This window comes from Mesocricetus auratus, unplaced genomic scaffold (assembly GCF_017639785.1).
Source record: "Mesocricetus auratus isolate SY011 unplaced genomic scaffold, BCM_Maur_2.0 Super-Scaffold_100007, whole genome shotgun sequence".
Classification (NCBI taxonomy): domain Eukaryota; kingdom Metazoa; phylum Chordata; class Mammalia; order Rodentia; family Cricetidae; genus Mesocricetus; species Mesocricetus auratus.
In genome coordinates, this window is record NW_024429191.1 from 52,871,012 (window position 1) to 52,894,283 (window position 23,272).

Sequence of the window (23,272 nt, forward strand, 5' to 3'; positions counted from 1 at the left end):
ATATACCTCTTGTATAAAGACACCTGGACATCACTAACTCTAACCCCCATATACCTCTTGTATAAAGACACCTGGACATCACTAACTCTAACCCCCATATACCTCTTGTATAAAGACACCTGGACATCACTAACTCTAACCCCCATATACCTCTTGTATAAAGACACCTGGACATCACTAACTCTAACCCCCATATACCTCTTGTATAAAGACACCTGGACATCACTAACTCTAACCCCCATATACCTCTTGTATAAAGACACCTGGACATCACTAACTCTAACCCCCATATACCTCTTGTATAAAGACACCTGGACATCACTAACTCTAACCCTCCCCATATACCTCTTGTATAAAGACACCTGGACATCACTAACTCTAACCCCCATATACCTCTTGTATAAAGACACCTGGACATCACTAACCCTAACCCCCATATACCTCTTGTATAAAGACACCTGGACATCACTAACCCTAACCCCCATATACCTCTTGTATAAAGACACCTGGACCTCACTAACCCTAACCCCCATATACCTCTTGTATAAAGACACCTGGACATCACTAACTCTAACCCCCATATACCTCTTGTATAAAGACACCTGGACACCACTAACCCTAACCCCCATATACCTCTTGTATAAAGACACCTGGACACCACTAACCCTAACCCACCAGCTCCACTTTAATCATCACACAGCTTTCTAAGGCTTCCCTTGGTTCCTTCCAGGATGAGGACTCTCCTGACTCCCCAGGTCTCTGCTGGCACAGCACTTGCTTGGGGTACCTACCTGGTTCTGACTCCTCACCTCCTGACCTGGACACTCTCTCCCCTTGTATGGGAAATCCAGAACAGTGCTCTCCCATGCTCCTCTCTCCTGTGCCTTTGCAATGCAGGGTCTGACGCAGACCAGTCACCACCTCAGCATCGCAGGCCCTTCTCTGCAGACGCAGGATGGTCTAAGGTTGCTTCTGTCTGAGGAGGGAGCAGAGCCAGGTTTCAGACAGAGAGGGCACAAGAAACCCTGTTGCTTCCCGTTTCTCCCACCCAGAGCACAGTTTCTTGCTAAAACTTGGTGAAATATATCATGATATTGAACTTATTAAGAATAGATAATCCTTAGCCCTTTCCATAAAATTCCTCCGGTTCATAATCATGTTAGGCTTGGAGAAATGTGACGGTGTGTGACATCTCAGCTCTTTGTCCAGAGCCCTAGGTGAGGTAAACATTATTTCCCTTGTTTGGTGTGTGAGGGAGCAGTGGGAACAGGGAACTCAGAGGCAAAGGTGACACATGTCAAGTTATAGTCCCACCAGTTACCTGTTGACAGTATCCGGGAAACTCATTGGCCTTCTAAACAGTCCTGTCACCTCATCTATGGGACAGAAGCAATGTTGGTTGCAAACTATGTGACTTAAAAGGCATCATCTAGCTAAATAAAAAGCAACAATTTGTGTTTTTAACAAGCGAGGGCCTTTACCAGAAGCTGTGGGTTTTTCTTTTTTACACTGGTGCTTTTCTGTTACCTTGGAAGTTTCCCCTTTAGTGTGTCTAACCCTTCTCTCCTCTCCCTGTTTTTGTTTTTTAATTAAGTCTGTTCTCATGGGCTATTTCTGACTTTTTCTTTTGTTTTGTTTTTCTACACAGTACACTTCTGTTTGATCTTGACTTTCATTTTTGTCTGCTTGCTTGTTTCTTTTTTTTTTCACATTCATGAATCATTTTAATTCTCTTTAGGGTATACAATTCTTAAAACCTTCTATACCACAGTGGTTTTTTATTTATTTAAGTTAGAAACAAGCTTTTTTTCACATGTCAATCCCAGCTCCCTCTCCCTCCCCTCCTCCCTCACCCTCCCCACCAGGTCCTGCTTTCTTGTTTCTTAATTTGTTGTTTGAAACAGGGTCTCACTGTGTAACTCTGGCTGGCCAGACTGGATGCAAACACACTCTCTGTCTCCTGAGTGCTGGGATTAAGAACCAAGCCAAGTGTGGCTTTGTTCTGTGTTTTGTTTTGCTCATTTTATTTTGTTGACTGTCTCTGATGCTAGATTTTCAGTTTTGTTTCAAGAAAGAGATGGTTTGGTTTTGTTGGTTTGGTTTTTGAGAAATGATCTTTCTATGTAGTCCTTGTTAGCCTAGAACTTGCTGTGTCAACCAAGTGGGCCTCAGACTACAAGGATCCCATCGCAGCTGTGTCCTCAGTTCCGGGGTTGCAGTATACTGCTTCGTTTTGACTGCAGATCAGACACGAGGTGTCCCACACACTGGACAAGTGTTCTTCCACCACAAAGTCACATTCCTAGTCCCTTGCCTGCTTCTTTTCCCACCTCATAATTTCTGTTGGAATGTGGACATTTTAGGTAATCTATTGTGACAATTCAAGGTCCCAGTCTCCTCTTCTGGGTTTGTTGTTGCTATTTACCTATTTGTTTAAAGTCCGCCATTACCATGAACCGATGCTAGTGACACCAGAAGGGCTTTGTTCTCCTCCCTGACCACACTCATAATGTCTGTACTCATTGCTACTGACAGTTGTTTAACACTCCTCTAAGATGCCACAAAACAAACCAATCCAAAACAATCCAATCCACTCTAATTCAGTCCTTTGAAGGGATATTTGCTGTCGTAGATGCTCTTGTCCTGACTCTGGTAGAGTTTTGTGGTCTTTCTGAATTCTAGCATCCTGCAGTCTAGACTGCATCGTCCCAACTCCATGAATCTTCCACAGCTGTCTTTGTTCTTGGCAACACAGGGCTTCAAGGTCTCCATGCTGTATTGCAAATGAAGCCAGATCCTTTGGGAAAGGATTAAGAATTACCTATTTTTGCTCTGTTTTGGCAAAAAAATCTCCCAGATAAAACACTAGAACTGTCTGTGAAAGAAGCAGTCTTCCCTTAGTGACCCCCACCCCAGGAGAGAGTATTGTGGGTATGGAGACAGCAGTCTTGGGCCCTGTCATTTTCCCCTCCTTCTATGAAAGCAGGAGCTCAAACCTAGTCAAGGGTAAGCAGACTCCTCAATCCTCAGCACTCCACACTGAGCTAAAGACTCCACTCTACAGGGGACAAGGCAGCTACCTCTCTTCTACTGCAGAGACTGAGTCTTAGTTCTAGTAAGAGGCAACTGAAGAGGAGGGAAGAAACACACCACACACACACACACACACACACACACACACTGTAACCATGGGAGAGGGAACCCTGTATCCCAGGTTCCTACAACTCCATTAGACACTCTTCCAGGGCTAGGATGGTAGGGAAGTCCTGCTCATAACATCCACACCCTCATCTTCTTCCTTATTCCTCATCTATCTGCTGAAATATCTGCTTAGGACCATTTCCAGGGTCTTTCCATTCATCATTTACACCTTTCCCCTGTCTCCCTGAAGTGCGTTCATGGACTCTCCACATCACCATGTTGGAAGTTAATTGCACATTCCCATCTATTTTCAACTTTAATGATCCTACTATTCACGACGAGGCTAGATTCCTTGACAGTGGTGCTGTCCCTTTGGAAGATACACTACATCCCTGTCATTAGTATTAGCTATTTGTAGTTTAACTTTTCAATTTCCATAAAGAGAGACTTTTTCCATTAAAGGAACATTAACCTGATTTCTTAGAATAATTTTGCTTTATACTATTGAATCCATTCAAATGAGTAGTTTAAACTGTCTTTTTATTCCAAAAAAATCAATATGTATGGTGAGTTCTGTACATTAGGTAAATTAGACTCACCAAAATGATATGCTAATTATTGTGGTATTACCATCACAGTATGAATTATATAATAAGGGAAAGAGGCTTGGGATATATCTCAGAGTAGAGCATCTGTCTAGCGTGCATGAATGGGGAGTTAAGCTCAAACCCCAATGCCACAAAATAAATAAAATGAATATAAACACAAAGAATAAAATACATTTGTTCTAAAATGAGAGAAGACATGATTTTTAGATGGGAAAAAACTGTATATCAGCAAAATCAATAGAGGAGAAATACTAACTGATGGAAACAATTTTTAAGAATAAAGAAAAGAGGCAGCCATGGTGGACCACACCTTTAATCCCAGCACTTAGAAAGCAGATGCAGGCCTAAGAGTCCAATACCAGCCTCGCCTGTAGAATGAGTTTCAGGCCAGCCAGAGTTAGATAATAATATCCTGCCTCAAAAAGAAGAAGAAGAAGAAGAAGAAGAAGAAGAAGAAGAAGAAGAAGAAGAAGAAGAAGAAGAAGAAGAAGAAGAAGAAGAAGAAGAAGAAGAAGAAGAAGAAGAAGAAGAAGAAGAAGAAGAAGAAGAAGAAGAAGAAGAAGAAGAAGAAGAAGAAGAAGAAGAAGAAGAAGAAGAAGAAGAAGGGAAGGAAGGAAGGAAGGAAGGAAGGAAGGAAGGAAGGAAGGAAGGCAGACTTAAGGAGGTATAAACATTAAGTTACTTGACATTTTAAAAATGGCAATGTCATAATATTAACTTAAGGTAAGTTACACCATCAAATTAAATAAATAAAGATAACTATATAAAAATGAAAACATAAATACCAAATGTTCCAAGGAGGCTGTATTTGCATGGGGAAATTTCCACATGATTTTCCCTCTCATTACTTTTCCGCATCTTTTGTGTGTGAGTGTGTGTGTGTGTGTGTGTGTGTGTGTGTGTGTTACAGCTGGAGATGTAGCTCATGACTGAAGCACTTGCCTAGCAACACAAAGCACCTGATTCAATCTGGGTCTGAGTTTATTTTTAGGGATGGGGTGGCAAGACCTTGTTATGTTGTTAAAGCTGCCGTTAGCCTCCTAGGCTCAAGTTATTATCCTCAGCCTCTTGAGTAGTGAAATTATGGGCAAGTGCCATCACACCTCGCTCTAAGATACTTTTAATACTAAGGGAGCTGTTGGCTTTGTTCATGCTCATTCTCCATCTAATTATGAGCACTTGGTAAGCATTTCTTGGTGCTCACATTGCAGAAAACTGGGGAATGGATGGAGGCAACCAGAGCGGGGACTCTGAGTTCCTACTTCTGGGGCTCTCAGAGGTTCCCGAGCATCAGCGCATCCTGTTTTGGACTTTCCTGTCCATGTACCTGGTCACAGTGGTGGGGAATGTGCTCATCATCCTGGCCATCGGCTCTGACGCGCGCCTGCACACTCCCATGTACTTCTTCCTGGCCAGCCTCTCCTTCACTGACCTCTTCTTTGTCACCAACACAATTCCCAAGATGCTGGTGAACCTTCAGTCCCAGAACAAAGCCATCTCCTACACAGGATGCCTGACTCAACTCTACTTCCTGGTGTCTTTGGTAGCCTTGGACAACCTCATCCTGTCAGTAATGGCATATGACCGTTATGTGGCCATCTGTCGTCCCCTCCATTATACTACAGCCATGAGCCCTAAACTCTGTATTTTGCTCCTCATCTTGTGCTGGGCGCTATCTATCCTCTACGGCTTCATTCACACCATCCTCATGACCAAAGTAACTTTCTGTGGGTCTCGGAAAATCCACTACATCTTCTGTGAAATGTACGTCCTGCTCAGGCTTGCATGCTCTGACACCCACATCAATCACATGGTGTTGATTGTCACGGGATGCTTCATCTTCCTTGCTCCTCTTGGATTCATAATTGTATCCTATATCTGGATTGTCAGAGCTATCCTCAGAATTCCCTCAGCTTCTAGCAAGTACAAAGCCTTTTCCACCTGTTCATCCCATCTGGCTGTGGTATCCCTCTTCTATGGGACACTTGGTATGGTGTATTTGCAGCCCCTGCACACCTACGCCATGAAAGACTCAGTAGCCACAGTGATGTATGCAGTGGTGACACCAATGATGAACCCTTTCATCTACAGCCTGAGGAACAAGGACATGCATGGGGCTCTGGGAAGACTTCTAAGACTTCTAAGAAAGCCAATTCAGAAGTCAACATGAGGGTTGATTTGGGAAAATGGAAATGAAATGGAGTGCATATATTCTTCAATATGTGCAAAGCATCATCCTATGGGTTATTCAAGAGTGTTTGGACACATCTCTGCCTCTTAATGAACCTACATGGTGTTGGAAAGACATGTAAGTATATCCCCACATCCCTTGCATCTCACCAATTTTGCTAATTTGCAACATCATACTAATGCCAATACTAGAATATTATTGCAGGGTTTGAAGTTTTCAATGCACCTGACCATAGGACCACATTCTCAGCCTTATCCAGAAATAACTAGTTATGACATAGAAACATCTCTTCTGTTGTCTCAAATACATCAAATGCACAAATAGCAATTAGTGGCTGATTAGAAGGTTGGTCACTGGGCTGTGGCAATTTGGAGGAAATCATTTAGAGATGAATCAACAGAACCAGCAGGGCTTAAGACTGTAGAAAACAAAGTTCAATTGATGTGGTCATTCTGCCCCAACCCAGCGAGCCCAGCTTCAGGTGAGATTGGGTCCCCTATTCATCAACATATTCTATTGAGACTGGCTGAATGTCTATTAAAACCTTCAAATTGGGTCACAAGCATGAATGTGGACTTCATAATCAATTGTAATAAATAGGTAAAATTGCATGTAAATGAACCTAACTCATCAGTTAAAATGCAATGTTTACCATGCTGATTTAAAGATGTGTATCTGACTGTTTAAAATAAAAATTCTAGGGCTGGAGAGATGACTTAACACTTAAGAGCATTTGCTACCCTTTCAGAGGAGGTAGGTTTGATTTCCACATGACAACTCACAACTATCTGCAACTCCAGTTTTAGGGAATCTAACACTGTCTTCTGGCCTTTGTGAGAACCAGGCACAGATAGACATGCAGGCAATACATTCATACACATAAAATTAAAATAAAACAATCTTTTTAAAGTTAATAAATAAATGAAGAAAGATACTACAGCTGAGGATGAAACTCAAGGTAGAACACTTGCCAAGCATATATGAGGTCATGGTTTGCAGAGAAAGACTGAGGGGAAGAGAGAGACAGAGAGAGAGAGAGAGAGAGAGAGAGAGAGAGAGAGAGAGAGAGGACTAAATCAAATGCACAACAAAACTTGAAAGCAAAGGGTTACAAATGGGGACACCTTTTGAAAAACCACAATATCTTAAGTAAAATGTTGCTATAGTAACATCAGATAAACTTCAAAACAGAAAAGAGAAGGCTGATGTTAGCAAGGTCATAGAACAAAAGTTTCCATCTCTCTGACCTATATTATCAACCAGCCATTGATGAAAATGTCACCTGTGCTCCAGCCCCAACCTTAAGAAGCAAGAAGCAGGATGGGTATTGAAAATTGAGAGAAAAAAAAGTGTCCCTTTACATCACCATCCAAGCCAAAACAACACAGAAAGAGATCCCCTCAACCTATAAGCTCTCCCATGGGCAAAACATAAGCAAACCACTTGTTCTACAGTGTTGGTCTTCTATGGATGCTATCCAAGAGGATCATTCAATCAGGCCTCACCAAGGCCTTGACCACAGCCCTACCTGTTTGCCTCCACCAGTACCAGACCTGCTGCACGGCTCACTCAGAATCTCTAGCTGGGCTGGGTGATGAATGAATTATCCTGTCAGTTTCAGCTGGCACAGCCAAATCTGATGGGGGCAGCAAAAGATATAAGCCTTGCACAACTGCTTTACAACTCAGCGAAGCTGAGTTGCATGATAATCACCTTGCCTCTTTTGGTTTTGATCTCTACATGTTGCATGCTTGGGGACTTTTAGTATTTGTACAATTTGGAGATGCTGGATTGATAGGAAATTTCTTATGAACCATTTATTCCTTCTCCCGGGAATGCTGCTTCTAAGCTTCCCCCAGGAAGGTTCGGAGCATACCACCCTTCCTGCCTTTTGGGAGATACCCTCATCTACTTTAAGGTCTTTCTTATGCCTTGGAAGTTGTGACACACAGAAAGAAGCCAGAGGTCCCTTTATGAGGCTACTATTTTTAGAACATATGCCCCTGTGTGTACTCAGGAACAAGATAATCAAAACATAATAAACTTAAAAACGTCAACAAGTCAGATGGTGGTGGCACACTCCTTTAATATCAGAACTCGGGAGGCAGAGGTAGGTAGACCTCTGTGAGTTCAAGTCCAGCCTGGTCTACAAGAGCTAGTTCCAGGACTGCCTCCAAAACCACAGAGAAACTCTGTCTCGAAAAAAATTAGGTTTTGGGGCTGATGAGTAAAACTTGAGGGAAATGATTGTAAAAGATATCTCTGTTCTGTCGTGGTTTATCAATGATGACTAAACTTATAACCCCAGATGTGCAAGAGAAAAAGTTAAACATATGTCTGAAAACAAAAATGATGTGATCTCTGTTTTGGAACAACATGAATCTATCCTGGATTACTGAATTCCCTATAAATAAAAAAGCCCTCTGGCTGCTAGTCAGTCAGGCTACAAGATTGTCCCTACCACAATAGCCTGGCTCACTTCTTCCCTTGCCTACTCCTTGCCTCCTCTCTGGAACCTGTCAATCACCAGGCACATCCCCAACAGTCAGTCTATAAAGACAGAGAGAAATGACTCATTCTTTATATGCTGCATTCACCAATGTGAGGCCATTCAGGTCTTGAATAAAACAAGGAAACACAGCAACAAACATAATGAAGTTCCACTAATTGTCTTTATGCTAGTGTAGCTCTCAAATGTCCCCCTAGAAGATCACATGTTAAAGACTGGACCCCAGTTCAGCAGTGGTCAGCCTCAGGGAGGTAGATGGGTTGTGAGGGCTCTGCCCAATGAAGAGATTCACCCATTCATAGATGTATCATTGGTGGATAACGAGAAGACTTCATTCTTCAAAGGCTCCCTGCTTTGAAGCCACTCTGAGCTGAGCAGTTTTCTCCCACCTCCTCTTCTACCTAAGCAGCTGGACCAAGTGACCAAGGCTGAAACTGCGGCAGGCAAGCACCAGCGCTGCTTAGAAACTCCGGATGCCACTCAGCTTGGGCTACGCACACACATCTCTCTGAGCACCTAGCAACCTTAGGAGCTCACCTGCTCTGAGCTGTACCTGCACCTGCTGTAAAGGGTGGGAGCAAGTCACTCCCCGTAACAGTCCCCTGACAAAGGGCATCCAAACTCTTCCTAGAACATTGTCTGTCCAAGGACCAAGAGCCATGGCTGATCTGACCTAAACTGGTTTTGGGTGCATGCACAATAGTGCACAGTGTATCCCCAAAGAGAATTTCCAAAGAGAATCCTCTGTTTCCCATCTTATGTCCATGCACAACGAATTAAGATGTGATGTGTTTCAGGAAGGAACATGCACAATGAGCCAAGGCTGGCATAATCTAAGTATGGCAATCAAACAAGCAAGGAAGGGTATGTGGGTACCTTTGGATGAAGGAAAAGGAGGGAGAAGTGATATGATTGTGCTATTATCTAAAAAAGTAGAAATGAATTTCTAAAACACTCTAACTCTCAGCAACCAAAATGCTTCTGTCTCTTAAACTCTATAAAAGGAAGCCCCAAACAATAACTTAAGGCCCTTGATACCCTCCAGGACCAGAGCAGCTGGTCCTGGCCATCAAAGTGATAGTAGGCCCCACTCAGCTTTTCAACATGGCAGAGGGAGCAACCTGCATCACCATTGCCTACCCCCCATGCTGCCATCAGGGAGCATGCAGCTGGCCCACAAACCTTTTTTGTCTATATAAATAAAACCTAAATCTTCTGCAGCATGCTATGTGCCTTGGGGACACCTCTGTGTACCACAGATGGCATCCGCCATGCTGTGCTCAAGCCCGAATACAGCAGTGCCCTTGTACTGTGGCCAGCATGAGGGACACAACCAGGAAGCTGTTTTTGTTCCAGTTGTTTTCTTTAGATTTCTCAGGCCTGATGGAAATTCGAGAGCTTCACATTGGTATCCCAAATATAGCCAGAAGCTTTCTAATACCCAACCTGGTCCCAAAGCCACTTGTAAAATAATCACTCAGGGGCTCAATATTAAATATAATTGTTGGGCCAATGGCTCAAGCTTGTTACTAACCAGCTCTAGCATTGAAATTAATCCATTTCAATTAATCTGTGTATTACCATATGGCCTGTGGCTTACCAGTGGTGCTAAGGCATGGTGTTCCTTGGGCAGCTTGATGAAGTCTCTCTTGACTCTTCCTTCTTTCTCTGTATTCAGTTTGGATTTCCAGATTAGTTATCTTCTCCCCTGCCATAGGTCAAAGCAGCTTTAGTCATCAATCAATAAAGGCAACGCATATTCGCAGTGTACAGGACATCCCACATCACTAATGGCTTATGTATCAATTAAAGTGACAGAGACTGGTCCATTACCTAGACAGTCATCCCAGGCTCCTGTGGTCTCCACAGTGTTGGGGGCCATAAGTACCAGGACAGTCTTTGGCTTCCAGGCCCAGAAGATGAGAGGCATCTCTGTGGAGGAAGAACACGGAGGTGGGGGAAGACTGGCATCACTTTGTCAAGGTGAAGTGTAGCAACAACTCTCCAGTATCCTGCTTGTGCACAGTTTGGTCCTGGTGGTGGGTGGAGCACTGGGGCAGTCTTGTCCATGGTCAGGATTGCCACAACCCAGGTGGCATCATCAACATGCCCATTATCTCCTTGGAACCTTGAAGGTCACTGCTAGGATCTGGGAGTCTTTTTCTGTCACAGTAAGTTCAAACATCTTAAATGCAATATTCAGCAGATCTCTAATGAATCTGAGGACTATTATCTGTTAAGTATACCTCACCTAAAGAACCCTTGCTTGGGTTAGCCGGACATTGGTGGTGCACGCCTTTAATCCCAGCACTCAGGAGGCAGAGGCAGGTGGATCTCTTTGACTTTGAGGCCAGCCTGGTCTACAGAGCGAGTTCCAGGACAGCCTCCAAAACCTTGTCTTCAAGACAGGGTAGGAATTATCATACAAAACTCCATCCCAATTCAAACGTGTCTTTGGAGATCTGTTGTCTCCTTGGTCAGCCCATACCGTGCGGCTGTCCTTAATCAAAATGGTGGTGAAGCCATAGGACATCTTTCCTTTGCAACCCAAACAAAGATGGATGCCAGCCACATGACTGCCTAAGGCAACAGGCCATGTGTTGTTTATATCCCAAAATGGAATTATGCAACATGGCTCCTTTAAGATTACCTTTACACAGACTTTTAACTATCAGCCCCATGTTATGAATTTTAAGTTAACTTTTTGTTACAAATACTACAAATTTTTATTTATTTAAATTAGAAACAAGATTGCTTCACATGTCAATCCCAGCTCCCTCTCCCTCCCCTTCTCCCCTTCTCCCCTGTCCCCCACCAGCCCCCCAACTCCCCACCCAGTCCCCACTTGACTCTCCAGGGAGGGTGCCATCCATTTGCCTGCAAATTTCAAGATTCCATTGTTTTTTTCTGCTGAATAGTAAGTACTCCATTGTGTAAATGCACCACATTTTCTCTATTGACTCTTCAGTTGAGGGGCATCTAGGTTGCTTTCAGGTTTTAGCTATTACAAATACTGCTGCTATGAACATAGTTGAAGAGATGTCCTTGTTTATAAATATGCATCTTTAGGGTATATGCATGGAATATACCCTGAAGAGTGGAATTGCTGGGTCTTGTGGTAGACTGATTACCATTTTCCTGAGGAATCTCTATACTGATTTCCAAAGTGGCTGTACAAGTCAGCACTCCCACCAACAGTGGAGTGTTCCCCTTTCTCCACATCCTCTCTGTTGTTGGTATTTTTTATTTTAGTCATTCTGACAGTCACCCTAAGTCATAATACATAATACATAATACATAACAACAGGTACAGTCACAAGACAAGACACAGAATGAATCAAAGTGGCAACAGAAAACACGGGATAGCATTTAACAATTGGAGTCCTCTGCTTCAGATGTTCACCAGTCTGACCATGAGAAATTCTCTTAATAAAATAGGAAGCCACTTTTTTAATAGCTCCCTTATAACCCAGACTCTAGGAACCATCAGATGCTGGGCCTCTCTGAGTTTCCTCGGCTCCCAAATGCTTGCTGGGCCTGTCCAAATTCTTGGATTGGCCCCCAGTGTCGTGGAATGCTCTTGTGGTTCCTCAGCTCCTATGGTTCCACAGCTCTGTTGTGTAGCCTAAGTGTTGGACCCTGCTGACAAACACCCATGTGCCAGACCTCTCTGTTGTACTCAACCATATTGCACCCCCCCACGTGCCCAGTGTCACTAGAGTGCTCTCAAGGAAGATCAGAAGAAGGAAAAAACTGTAGACTGGCTAAACCCTCAACTAATCAGAATTAACCAGTGGTCCATGGGTCCCTTTGACCTGAATGGGATGCATAGGCCCCATCAGGTCTTCCCCCTTTCAAGATAGGGTACCCCATAATCAGAATCCAGAAACCAGGCAGAGAAAGCTTCTATGACTTACCAAAAAGGAGGCTTCCATTAAAAAAGACTCATTATCTCCTTTTCCGAGCATGACAATTTACTGGGGGTTGGGGGGTCCACTGGACCCAAAGTGAAGATCCTAGTTCCAGAATTTGGGCGGAAATGGTTTTTCTTATCTTGCTGAGGCCTCTAAATGTTAAACCTGAGATTCACAAGAAGAAAACCAGCTCCACAATTTTGGTCCAAATATGAAGCAAGCTTTAAATACTTACGAGGATGGACTTTAGTCAGGACTAGTCTCTGGAATTCCCAGCAAGTAGCAATGAGACACGTCTTGTGGGGGCTTTTTTAAGGACAAAACCATTAGGCCACCATGTTTTTGTTCTGTTCTGTTTTTGTTTGTTTGCTTGATTGTTTGGGTTTGGTTGGGTTTTTAGTACTGCAGGAGTGAGAGGAGGGTATGGAGGAACTGGGAAGTGAGCAGAATTGGAGCATACTATGTGAAATTCCCAACGATTCAATAAAGGAGGTATTGATACCTTTTTTTAAATGTGAAAAAAAATCACCTTAGATCAAATGGACCTAGATCTTTATAGAACATTCTGTTCACTGGCAGCAGAATACACATTCCCAAGTACAGTCTCCATGTGCAATCAACCTGGCTAACTTCCTTAGTCCATTTTGTGCAACTGTAAGGAAACACCTGAGACTCAGTACTTTATTTCAAACAGAAAGAAAGAAAAGACATTTCAGGGCTAGAGAGATGTGGCTCAGTGGTTAAGAGTACTTGCTATTTTCCCGAAGGAGCAGAGTTTGGTTCCAAGCACCCACACTGAACTGCCCATAACCACCCATAAATCCAGCTCCAGGAGATCCTATGCTGTCTTCTGGCTTCCATGGGCACCTGCACACATGGCATACATTCACAGAGACACACAAATACAAATAACTAAAAATGAAGATAAATCTTTTAAAAACAAATTCATCGAGTCCTTCCAGACCCCACCCTCCGGCATCCCCAGCTTCAGGTGAGCTTGGGTCCCCCTGGGACCACCACCACACACCCCCCAACAGCCCATCACCCACTTCCTCAATCTTCCAGGGGCCCACTCCTGGCAACCAGAGGACCCGTCCATACAGGAAAGGCATCAGTCCTTCCAGACCCACCCTCTGGCACCCCCAGCCTCAGGTGAGCTGGGTCCCCCTGGGAACACATCCCCCTAACACCCACTCCATTAAACTTCTGGGGGCCTGCTCCTGGCATCCAGAGGATCTGCCACACAGGAAAAGCCTCACTCCTTCCAGACTCCACCATCCAGCATCCCCAGCTTCAGACCCCACCCTCCAGTGTGCCTAACTTCAGCTTCAGGAATGAAGGAGACCAGTGGAGACAGAAATACCCCAACTGCACCCACTGGAAGAAGAGATGGGAAGAAGACAGAATAAGAGTTCCCAGAATGACTCCACCAGAATCTAGAGATCCAACACCAGCAAGACTTGAAAAGCACTACATAGATGAAGCAGAAGAGACACACCTTAAAATTTATTTTATGAAGATGATAGAGACACTCAAAGAAGAAACGAGGAAATCCCTTAAAGAAATAGAAGAAAAAAACAAACAAAAAATACATGAAATGGAGGAAAAGACAAACCAAAAAATTCAAGAAATAAACAAATCTCTTAAAGAATCTAAAGAAAAAACAACCAAACAAATGAAGGAAACAACTCAAACAGTTGAAGGATTGAAAGCTGAAATAGAAAACGATAAAGAAAATACAGAATGAGGGGATGCTGGAAATAGAAAAGCTGGGTAAACAATCAGGAACTACAGATGTAAGTATCACCAATAGAATACAAAAGATAGAAGAGAGAATCTCAGGTGTTGAAGACTCATTAGAGGATATACAGTTATCAACAAAAGAAAATCTCAAAACCAACAAATCCCTAAAACAAAATATCCAGGAAATATGGGACACCGTGAAGAAGCCAAACCTGAGAATAATAGGTATAGAAGAAATGCTCAAAGGTACAGAAAACATATTCAACAAAATCATAGAAGAAAACATCCCTAACCTAAAGAAGGATATGCCTATGAAAATACAAGAATCTTACAGAACACCAAATAGGCTGGACCAGAAAAAAGAAGTCACCTCACCACATAATAATCAAAACATCAAACCTACAGAATAAAGAGAAAATATTAAGAGCAGCTAAAGAAAAAGGCCAAGTAACATATAAAGGCAGACCTATCCGAATTACACCCTGACTTATCAATGGAAACTCTGAAAGCCAGAAGATACTGGACAGATATCCTACAAATGATAAGGGAACAAGGATGCCAGTCCAGACTACTATATCCAGCAAAGCTTTCAATCACTATAGATGGATAAAACAAAATATTCCATGACAAAGCCAGACTTAAATAATACGTATCCATGAATCCAGGTCTACAGAAAGTGCAGGAAGGAAAACCTAGACCCAACAAAGATAACTATACTCACAAAGACATAGGCAATATATAATCCCCCTTTACCAAACACCAAAAGACACACAATAACTCCACAACCAATAAATCAAGCACAAGCAAGAATCATCAATCAATGGTCATTAATATCCCTCAATGTCGACGGTCTCAACTTGCCTATAAAAAGACACAGACTAGCAGAATGGATACGAAGACAGAACCCATCCTTCTGCTGCATACAAGAAACACATCTCAACCTCAAAGACAGACGTTAACTCAAAGTAAAGGGTTGGGAAAAGATTTTCCAATCAAACGGACCCAAGAAACAAGCTGGTATAGCAAGCCTCATAACTAACAAATTAGACTTCAAATTAAAATCAATCAAAAGAGATGAAGAAGGACATTTCATATTCATCAAAGGAAAAGTCCATCAAGATGAAGTCTCAATTTTGAACATCTATGCCCCAAATACAAACACATCCACATTCATGAAAGGAACATTACTAAAGCTCAAATCACGCATAAAATCTAACACACTAGTAGTAGGAGACTTAAATACTCCGTTCTCACTGCTAGACAGGACCTCCAGACAGAAACTTAACAAAGAACAAAAGAACTAATTGAAGTTATGACCCAACTGGGTTTAACAGACATCTATAGAACATTGCACCCAAACACAAAGGGATATACCTTCTTCTCAGCACCACATGGAACCTTCTCTAAAATTGACTACATAATAGAAAACATAACAAACCTCCACAAAACCTCCACAAAAAAATGGAATAACCCCCTGTATCTTATCAGACTACCATGCATTAAAATTAGAATTAAACAATAACACAAATCGCAGAAACCCTACAAACTCATGGAAATTGAACAATGTACAATTGAACCATCCCTGGGTAAAGGAAAGAAATAAAAAAAAGAAATTAAAGACTTCCTGGAATTCAATGAGAATGAAGGCACAACATACGCAAACTTATGGGTCACTTTGAAAGCATTGCTGAGAAGAAAATTCATAGCACTGAGTGCCCACATGAAGAAACTGGAGAACAGTCATACTAGAGAATTAATAGCACAGCTGAATGTTCTAGAACAAAAAGAAGCAAACTCACCCAGGTGGAGCAGATGCCAGGAAATAATCAAATTGAGGGCTGAAATCAATTAAGTAGAAACCAGGAAAACATTGCAAAGAATCAATGAAACAAAAAGTTGGTTCTTTGAGAAATCAACAAGATAGACAAACCTTTGTCCAAACTAACCAAAGGACAGAGAGAGAGCATGCTAATTAACAAAATCAGAAATAAAAAGGGGGCATAACAACGGACACTGAGGAAATCCAGAGAATCATCAGGGCATACTTTGAAAACCTGTACTCCATAAAATTCAAAAACTTAAAGGAAATGGACAATTTCCTGGATATTACTTGCCAAAACTAAACCAAGAATAGATGAACAATCTAAACAGACCTATAAACCTTAATGAAATAAAAGCAGTCATCAAAAGTCTCCCAACCAAAAAAAAAAGCCCAGATGGCTTCAGTGCAGAATTCTACCAAAAATTCAAAGAAGAGCTAATTCCAATGCTCCTCAAAGTGTTCCACACAATAGAAACGGGAGGCTCACTGCCAAGCTCTTTTTACGAGGCTACAATTACCTTGGTACCCAAGCCACACAAAGACACAACTAAGAAAGAGAACTATAGACCAATTTCCCTCATGAACATTGATGCAAAAATACTCAATAAAATACTAGCAAATCGATTTTGAAGAACACATCAGAAAAATCATCCACCATGATCAAGTAGGCTTCATCCCAGGAATGCAGGGATGGTTCATCATTAGAAAATCCATCAATGGAATCCACCATATAAACAAACTGTGAAAGAAAAACCACATGATCATCTCACTAGATGCTGAAAAAGCCTTTGACAAAATCCAGCACCCCTTCATGATAAAGGTCCTAGAGAGATCAGGGATAACAGGAACATACCTGAACATAATAAAAAGCAATATAGAGTAAACCAACAGCTAACATCAAACTAAATGGAGAGGAACTCAATGCAATTTCTCTAAAATCAGGAACAAGACAAGGCTGTCCACTTTCTCCATATCTCTTCAATATTGTACTTGAAGTTCTATCTAGAGCAATAAGACAACAAAAGGAGATCAAGGGGATACAAATAGGAAAAGAAGAAGTCAAGCTTTCACTATTTGCAGATGATACAATAGTTTACATAAGTGACCCAAAAAAAACTCTGCAAGGGAACTCCTAGAGCTGATAAACACCTTCAGCAAAGTGTAAGGAAAAAAGGTTAACTCAAAAAAATCAGTGGCCCTATTAAATACGGATAATAAAGTGGCTGAGAAAGAAATCAGAGAAACTTCCCCTTTACAATAGTCATAAACAGCATCAAATATCTGGGGATAATGTTAACCAAAGAAGTGAAAGACCTGTATATCAAGAACTTTGAGTCTGTAAAGAAAGAAATCAAAGAGGATACCAGATAATGGAAAGATCTCCCATGCTCTTGGATGGGTAGGATCAACATAATAAAAATGGCAATCTTGCCAAAAGCAATCTACAGATTCAATGCAATCCCTATCAAAATTCTGGCACAATTCTTCACAGACCTTGAAAGAACAATAATCAACTTTATATGGAAAAACAAAAGACACAGGATAGCCAAAATTACCCTATACAATAAAGGAACTTCAGGAGGCATCACCATACCTGACTTCAAGCTCTATTACAGAGCTATAGTCATGAAAACAACTTGGTATTGGCACAAAAATAGAGAGGTAGACCAATGAAATCGAATTGAAAACCCTGATTTTAATCCACACACCTATGAACACTTGATTTTTGACAAAGAAGCTAAAATTATACAATGGAAAAAAGAAAGCATCTTCAACAAATGGTGCTGGCATAACTGGATATTGGCATGCAGAAGACTGCAGATAGATCCATGTCTTTTGCCTTGCACAAAATTTAAGTCTAAATGGATCAAGGTCTCAACATAAATCCAACCACACTGAAACTCTTAGAAGAGAAAGTGGGAGATACTCTTCAACAAATTGGTACAGGAGACCGCTTCTTGAACATAACACCAGTAGCACAGACACTGAGATCGACAATTAACAAATGGGACCTCCTGAAACTAAAAAGCTTCTGTAAGGCAAAGGACACAGTCAACGAGACAAAAAGGCAGTCCACTGAATGGAGAAAGATATTCACTAACCCCACATCTGACAGAGGACTGATCTCCAAAATTTACAAAGAACCCAAGAAGCAAGTCTCCAAACCACCAAAAGATGCAATTAAAAAATGGGGTACAGAACTAAATAGAGAATTCTCAATAGAGGAGTCTAAAATGGCTGAGAGACACTTGAGAAAGTGCTCAACATCCTTAGCCATCAGGGAAATGCAAATCAAAACAACTCTGAGATACCATCTTACTCCTGTCAGAATAGCTAAAATCAAAAACACCGAAGACAATTTATGCTGGAGACAATGTGGAGAGAGGGGAATATTCCACCACTGCTGGTGGGAGTGCTGACTTGTACAGCCACTTTGGAAATCAGTATGGAGATTCCTCAGGAAAATGGGAATCAATCTACCACAAGACCCAGAAATTCCACTCTTAGGCATATACACAAAAGATGCACATTCATACAACAAGGACATCTGTTCCACTATGTACATAGCAGCATTATTTGTAATAGACAAAACCTGGAAGCAACCTAGATGCTCCTCAACTGAAGAGGGGATAGAGAAAATGTGGTACATTTACACAGTGGAGTACTACTCAGCAGAAAAAAAAAACAATGGAATCTTGAAATTTGCAGGCAAATGGATGGCACCAGAAGAAACCAACCTGAGTGAGTCACAAAAAGACACAAAAAGACAAACATGATATGTATTCACTCATATATGGATTTTAGACATAGATCAGGATAGTGCCAGTCTGCAATTCCACTGACAGATTGTCTGGGAAACAGGAAAGAACCTAAGAGAGATATGCATGGTACCCCCAGAGAAGAGGAATGAGGCAAGATATCCTGAACATATTGGGAATATGACGGGAGGAGGGCAGTGGGAGCTGGGAAGAAGAGAGGGGGGAAGAGGAGGAAAGAGTAGGTCATGGGGGAACAGAAAGGTTGAGTGGGGGTTAGAATGGGGGAGAACAGGATGAGAAATACCATAATAGAGGGAGTCATAGGTTTGAAGAGAGATCTGGCACCAGTGAGACCTCTAGTGATCTAAAAGGATGATACCAATTGGCAAGCTAAGCAATAATGGAGAGACCGCCTTAAATGCCCATTCCTGATAATGAACTTGACGTCTACACTATACGCCATCCTAGAACTTTCATCCAGTGACTGATGAAAGCAGAGGCAAACACTCACAGTTAAACACTGAACTGGACCCATGAAACCCAATGACAGAGAGAGAGGAGTGATGAGCAAATTGGCAAAGAATGGGTTGGCAAAACCAGCAGAGACAGCTGATCTGAACAAGGGAGAGCTCTTGGACCCCAGCCTGACACTGGGACGCCAGCATGGGACTGATCCAGACTCCCTGAGTGTGAGAGTCAGTGAGGAGGCCTGGGCAACCTATGGGGCCCTGGGCAGTAGATCAGTATTTATCCCCGGCATACAAATGAACTTCATGTTGTCCATAACACAAAGAGGGATGCTCTCTCAGCCTGGACTCTTAGGGGAGTGCCTTGACCCTGCCCTGAGTGAAATGACAGACTCTGGATATCCCCTATGTGGAAGGAAGTGGCGATAGGGTGGGAGGCTGGGGGGGATGGTAGGGGGGTACATGAGGAGGGGAGAGAGAGGGAACTGTGATTGACATGTGAAGCAAGCTATTTAAAAATATAGTAAAAAAAAAGAATACAAAAAAATTTCATCTCTCCAAACTCTAGAAGCTAGAAAATCAAAAACAATGACATCAATTACTGAAGACTGGATCTCCTTGCTTCCACAATGCTGTCATATGCATCCTCTGGAGGGAAGAAATGCCGAGGCTACACATTGCAAAAGAGCAAGGGAGCCGAGCACTGCATAGAGACTCTTTTATGCTCATTCACTCTCAGAGGCCCACCTCTTACTAATATCACATTGTAGCTTTAAAACATGAATGTAAAGGGGAAACATTCAGACCTCAGCATCAACCCAACGGTCCAGGTGAATTATACCATCATTCATAGCCCTGCCTTGTTTACTCCGGAGGTGTGTCCTATCCTGGGAAAGGCGTGGCCTTGGGAAAAGGGGGCTCTGAAACCAAGGCCAACCCCGAAAGTGTAAACAGCTGGGGCTGTCTGCTGCCCGCTCCCCTGGGCTGCACGGGTAGTCAGTCCAGCATGCTCGCTCGGTTGTGTTGGACTGTTCTTACTGTGGTTCTGCTGGGGTGGGAGTTTGCCCTTCCTCACAGTTACCGTGAATTGATCTCTCTATGTCTCCCAGGCTGATTTGCTTCAGCCTTCTAAGAGCTGACAGCCCAGGTGTGTGCCACCACACATCGCTGGGAATTTGTTCTTGAAGTGAAAACTGTCTTCAAAATTCATCTCCATTTTCCCACAGATATGTGTAAGTAACTTCGTTAAAAGTCAAGGTATACAAAAAACTAATACATCAGCTTGCCAGTGGCAACCCAGTCTTTAGGAGGATCACCCACAAATCATGTGTATTATGGCTAGATAGTTTTAATGTGCTTGGGTTTGTTTGTTTTCCCTTTCTTCCTATGTGTATGGGTATTTTGACTGTACATAAGTACACCACCCAAGAAGAAGCCAAAAGAAGATGTGAGGTTGTGAGCATGGTGGTTAGGATCAAACCCGGGTCCTCTGGAAAAGCAACCAATGCTATTAACCACTGGACAACCTCTCCATCCCACGGTGTGCTTGATTTCATTGGACCTAAGCATCAGGTACCAGAAGCCTACAAAGATTGGAAGGTCTGGGTTTTAGGCTGGGAGATCTGCATGAAGTTCACTCACTAGCCCTCTTCCTCCCTGACGCAGGGCACTCTGCTCCAGGTGAGTACCCAAGGAGCCCCTCTCCATGGACTAAATCATAACCTCGCTAGGGTCATTTTCCACAGGGGTCGATGCGCTGAATCCCTCAAACCTGCTTCAAGATAAGATGTGTCCTTGTAACCCTCTGGCACTCACCCAATCCCTGTGTGCCCTAAGTGTGAGGAAAAACAGCCTTGGCAAGTAACCTTGATCTCCTCAGTGCCCGCCGCGGAAATCAGTTTCAGAGCGCGGAAAACTTCAGGACCAGCTCTCTAGAGAAACTGTCCAAAGAAGCACACCCACCCTGACAGACAACCTAAGCCAGAAGCAGCCAAACAAAAGCCAGGATCCCGCTGATAGACGCCTCCACCCTGCTCGCGCTCGTCCTCTGGTTTTACAGTCTGCGCGCGCCATCCAGTGGCAGCGTCCAGAATCACATACGTCGTAGACAAAATCCCGTGGCTGTAACCTTTACAGTTTTCCTCATTTCTACAAGGAAGTGTAATGTTGCAGATCCTGTCTGCTCACGGAAAGAAATAGCCCGGGTCTCCGACCTTCTCTAAAACTAAGTAATTCTTTCCCAAGCTGGTGCCGGCTCCCAACCCTGAATTCTCATTTGCAAAAGCATTTGATGCAAGGATGTAAAATGAAAGAAATCCTAGATTAATTCGAGGGTTACATTGAAAGAATAATAGACAACCACAACGGCTTATCAGACTTTAGACGGCTAAAGTCATTTGATGAAACGTCACCCACTGATAACTGATTAGAAAAAGCAAAAACCTCTTTAAGTGAGGAATTAAAACAGTAAAAACTCAAAAAGGAGAGAGAGAGAGAGAGAGAGAGAGAGAGAGAGAGAGAATGAGAGAGAGAGAAAGGAAACCACAGATTAAGCACTGAAACACAGAGCGTTCCTATTCAAATTCTCCGACTCTAAATAGTTTTATTTAATGTTTTCAGGGCCTGCACAAGCCATAAAAGCTTAAAGGGGTGGATCGTTTAATTTGGGGGTGGGGTAAGGGAAACAAAACAGCATTGTGTCAGGGCTTGAAAATGAAGAAACATCAAAACCGGAGAATTAGGTAGACTATCCGGAAGGAAGATAGATTTGTATGTGTCTTTCTCCACTGGTCTCCCCTTGTTTGAGACGGGGTGTCCCACTAACCCTGAGTATGGCATTTTGGCTAAGCTGCTTCAGCCCCACCCCTACCCACAGTGCTGTGTCGCCTTTGGCTGTTTATGAAGGTGCTGGGGATCCTAACTCAGGGCCTCATACTTGAGCAGCAATTGCTTTACCTGCCGAGGCAGCTCCCCTAGCCGGAGTGGCTTCCTCAGAGAGCTGCCGAGAAAGCTGCTCTCCCAGTGTAGGCCCTGTCACAAGAGAAAACCCGCACAGTAAGCTGAGAAGGGAAGATTTACTACAGAGAATTATTAACAATAAACATTAAGGACTGTCAGAAATGTCCATACGGTCACTAACTGTGAGAGTGAGAGACAGAACCCCAGGAAGAACGATGCCACCCAAGGACTACGGGCCAGCTCTGCCTGGCTTTGCTCCTGAAAGGGCAAATCTATGATCCCACACCAGTGGGCTTTACTGGAAATCTGTCCTCTCTTCCCAGGGAGGTGGTGTCTCACTGGAAGCAGTCCACTACAGACTGCCTAGCCACTGAGGATGTGAAGACAGAGGTTTCAGAGGGTCAGAGGGTCACTGAGGACTGCTGGCCACTGCATACTGTGGAGCTGAGCACTGGAGAGGCTGTGTGCATGACCAGAACCTGGAGAAGGTGCCCGTGTGGTAAGAGCTGCAAGGGTCTGATACAGAAGCCTAAAACTTCTCCGAGTAGCACACACCAACAAGGAAGAACCCTCTCCCTTCTGCAGGGCCTCTTTTACACCCCGGCTTAGAACACAGAGCTAGTGGGTCTGGGCCTGTTTTCACCATGCACACAGTGAAGAGGGAATTTAGCACCAAGGCTGGCATTGCTGGACTCGGAACTAAAATAAAGCTAATATATAATTACATACTTATTATATCTAACAATGCTTTTTAGCGGTCACAGATCTGTAAAAGAAAAGCCAACAACTCAATTCTAACAAAACAAAAGAACAGAGAATAACCAAAAGCAGAAATAAGAGGTAAGCAAGCGAGATGTCACTCCTGTCCTTTGAATGCAGAGAGACACCTGTATCTTGTCAGCAAATTGACCTTTAAGGACTTAAACTGGTTTGAGCTAGTTTTGATCCCTGTCACAAAACCATCCTACTAAACGCCAGCTTAAGGAAGCGCTCAATTGAAGTCTCATGTAACAATACACACACATCACACACATTCAACACACACACACACACACATACACACACACACACCCTCTCCCACTGCATGTATTCATGTTTGAAGTGGGCAGCTGAATTTCACCGGTACTCCACAGTCCACTTTGCTGGAATTTTCCTCACAT

General features: G+C 42.9%; 1 protein-coding gene across 1 annotated transcript; it reads left to right on the top strand.

The window, feature by feature from the left end:
• Positions 1 to 4,971: 4,971 nt before the first annotated feature.
• On the top strand, positions 4,972 to 5,919 carry LOC101830224 (olfactory receptor 1D2-like). Its single transcript, XM_013111572.3, has one exon. The coding sequence runs from the start codon at positions 4,972 to 4,974 to the stop codon at positions 5,917 to 5,919; it is 948 nt and encodes a 315-aa protein (XP_012967026.3).
• The last annotated feature ends 17,353 nt before the right edge of the window (positions 5,920 to 23,272 follow it).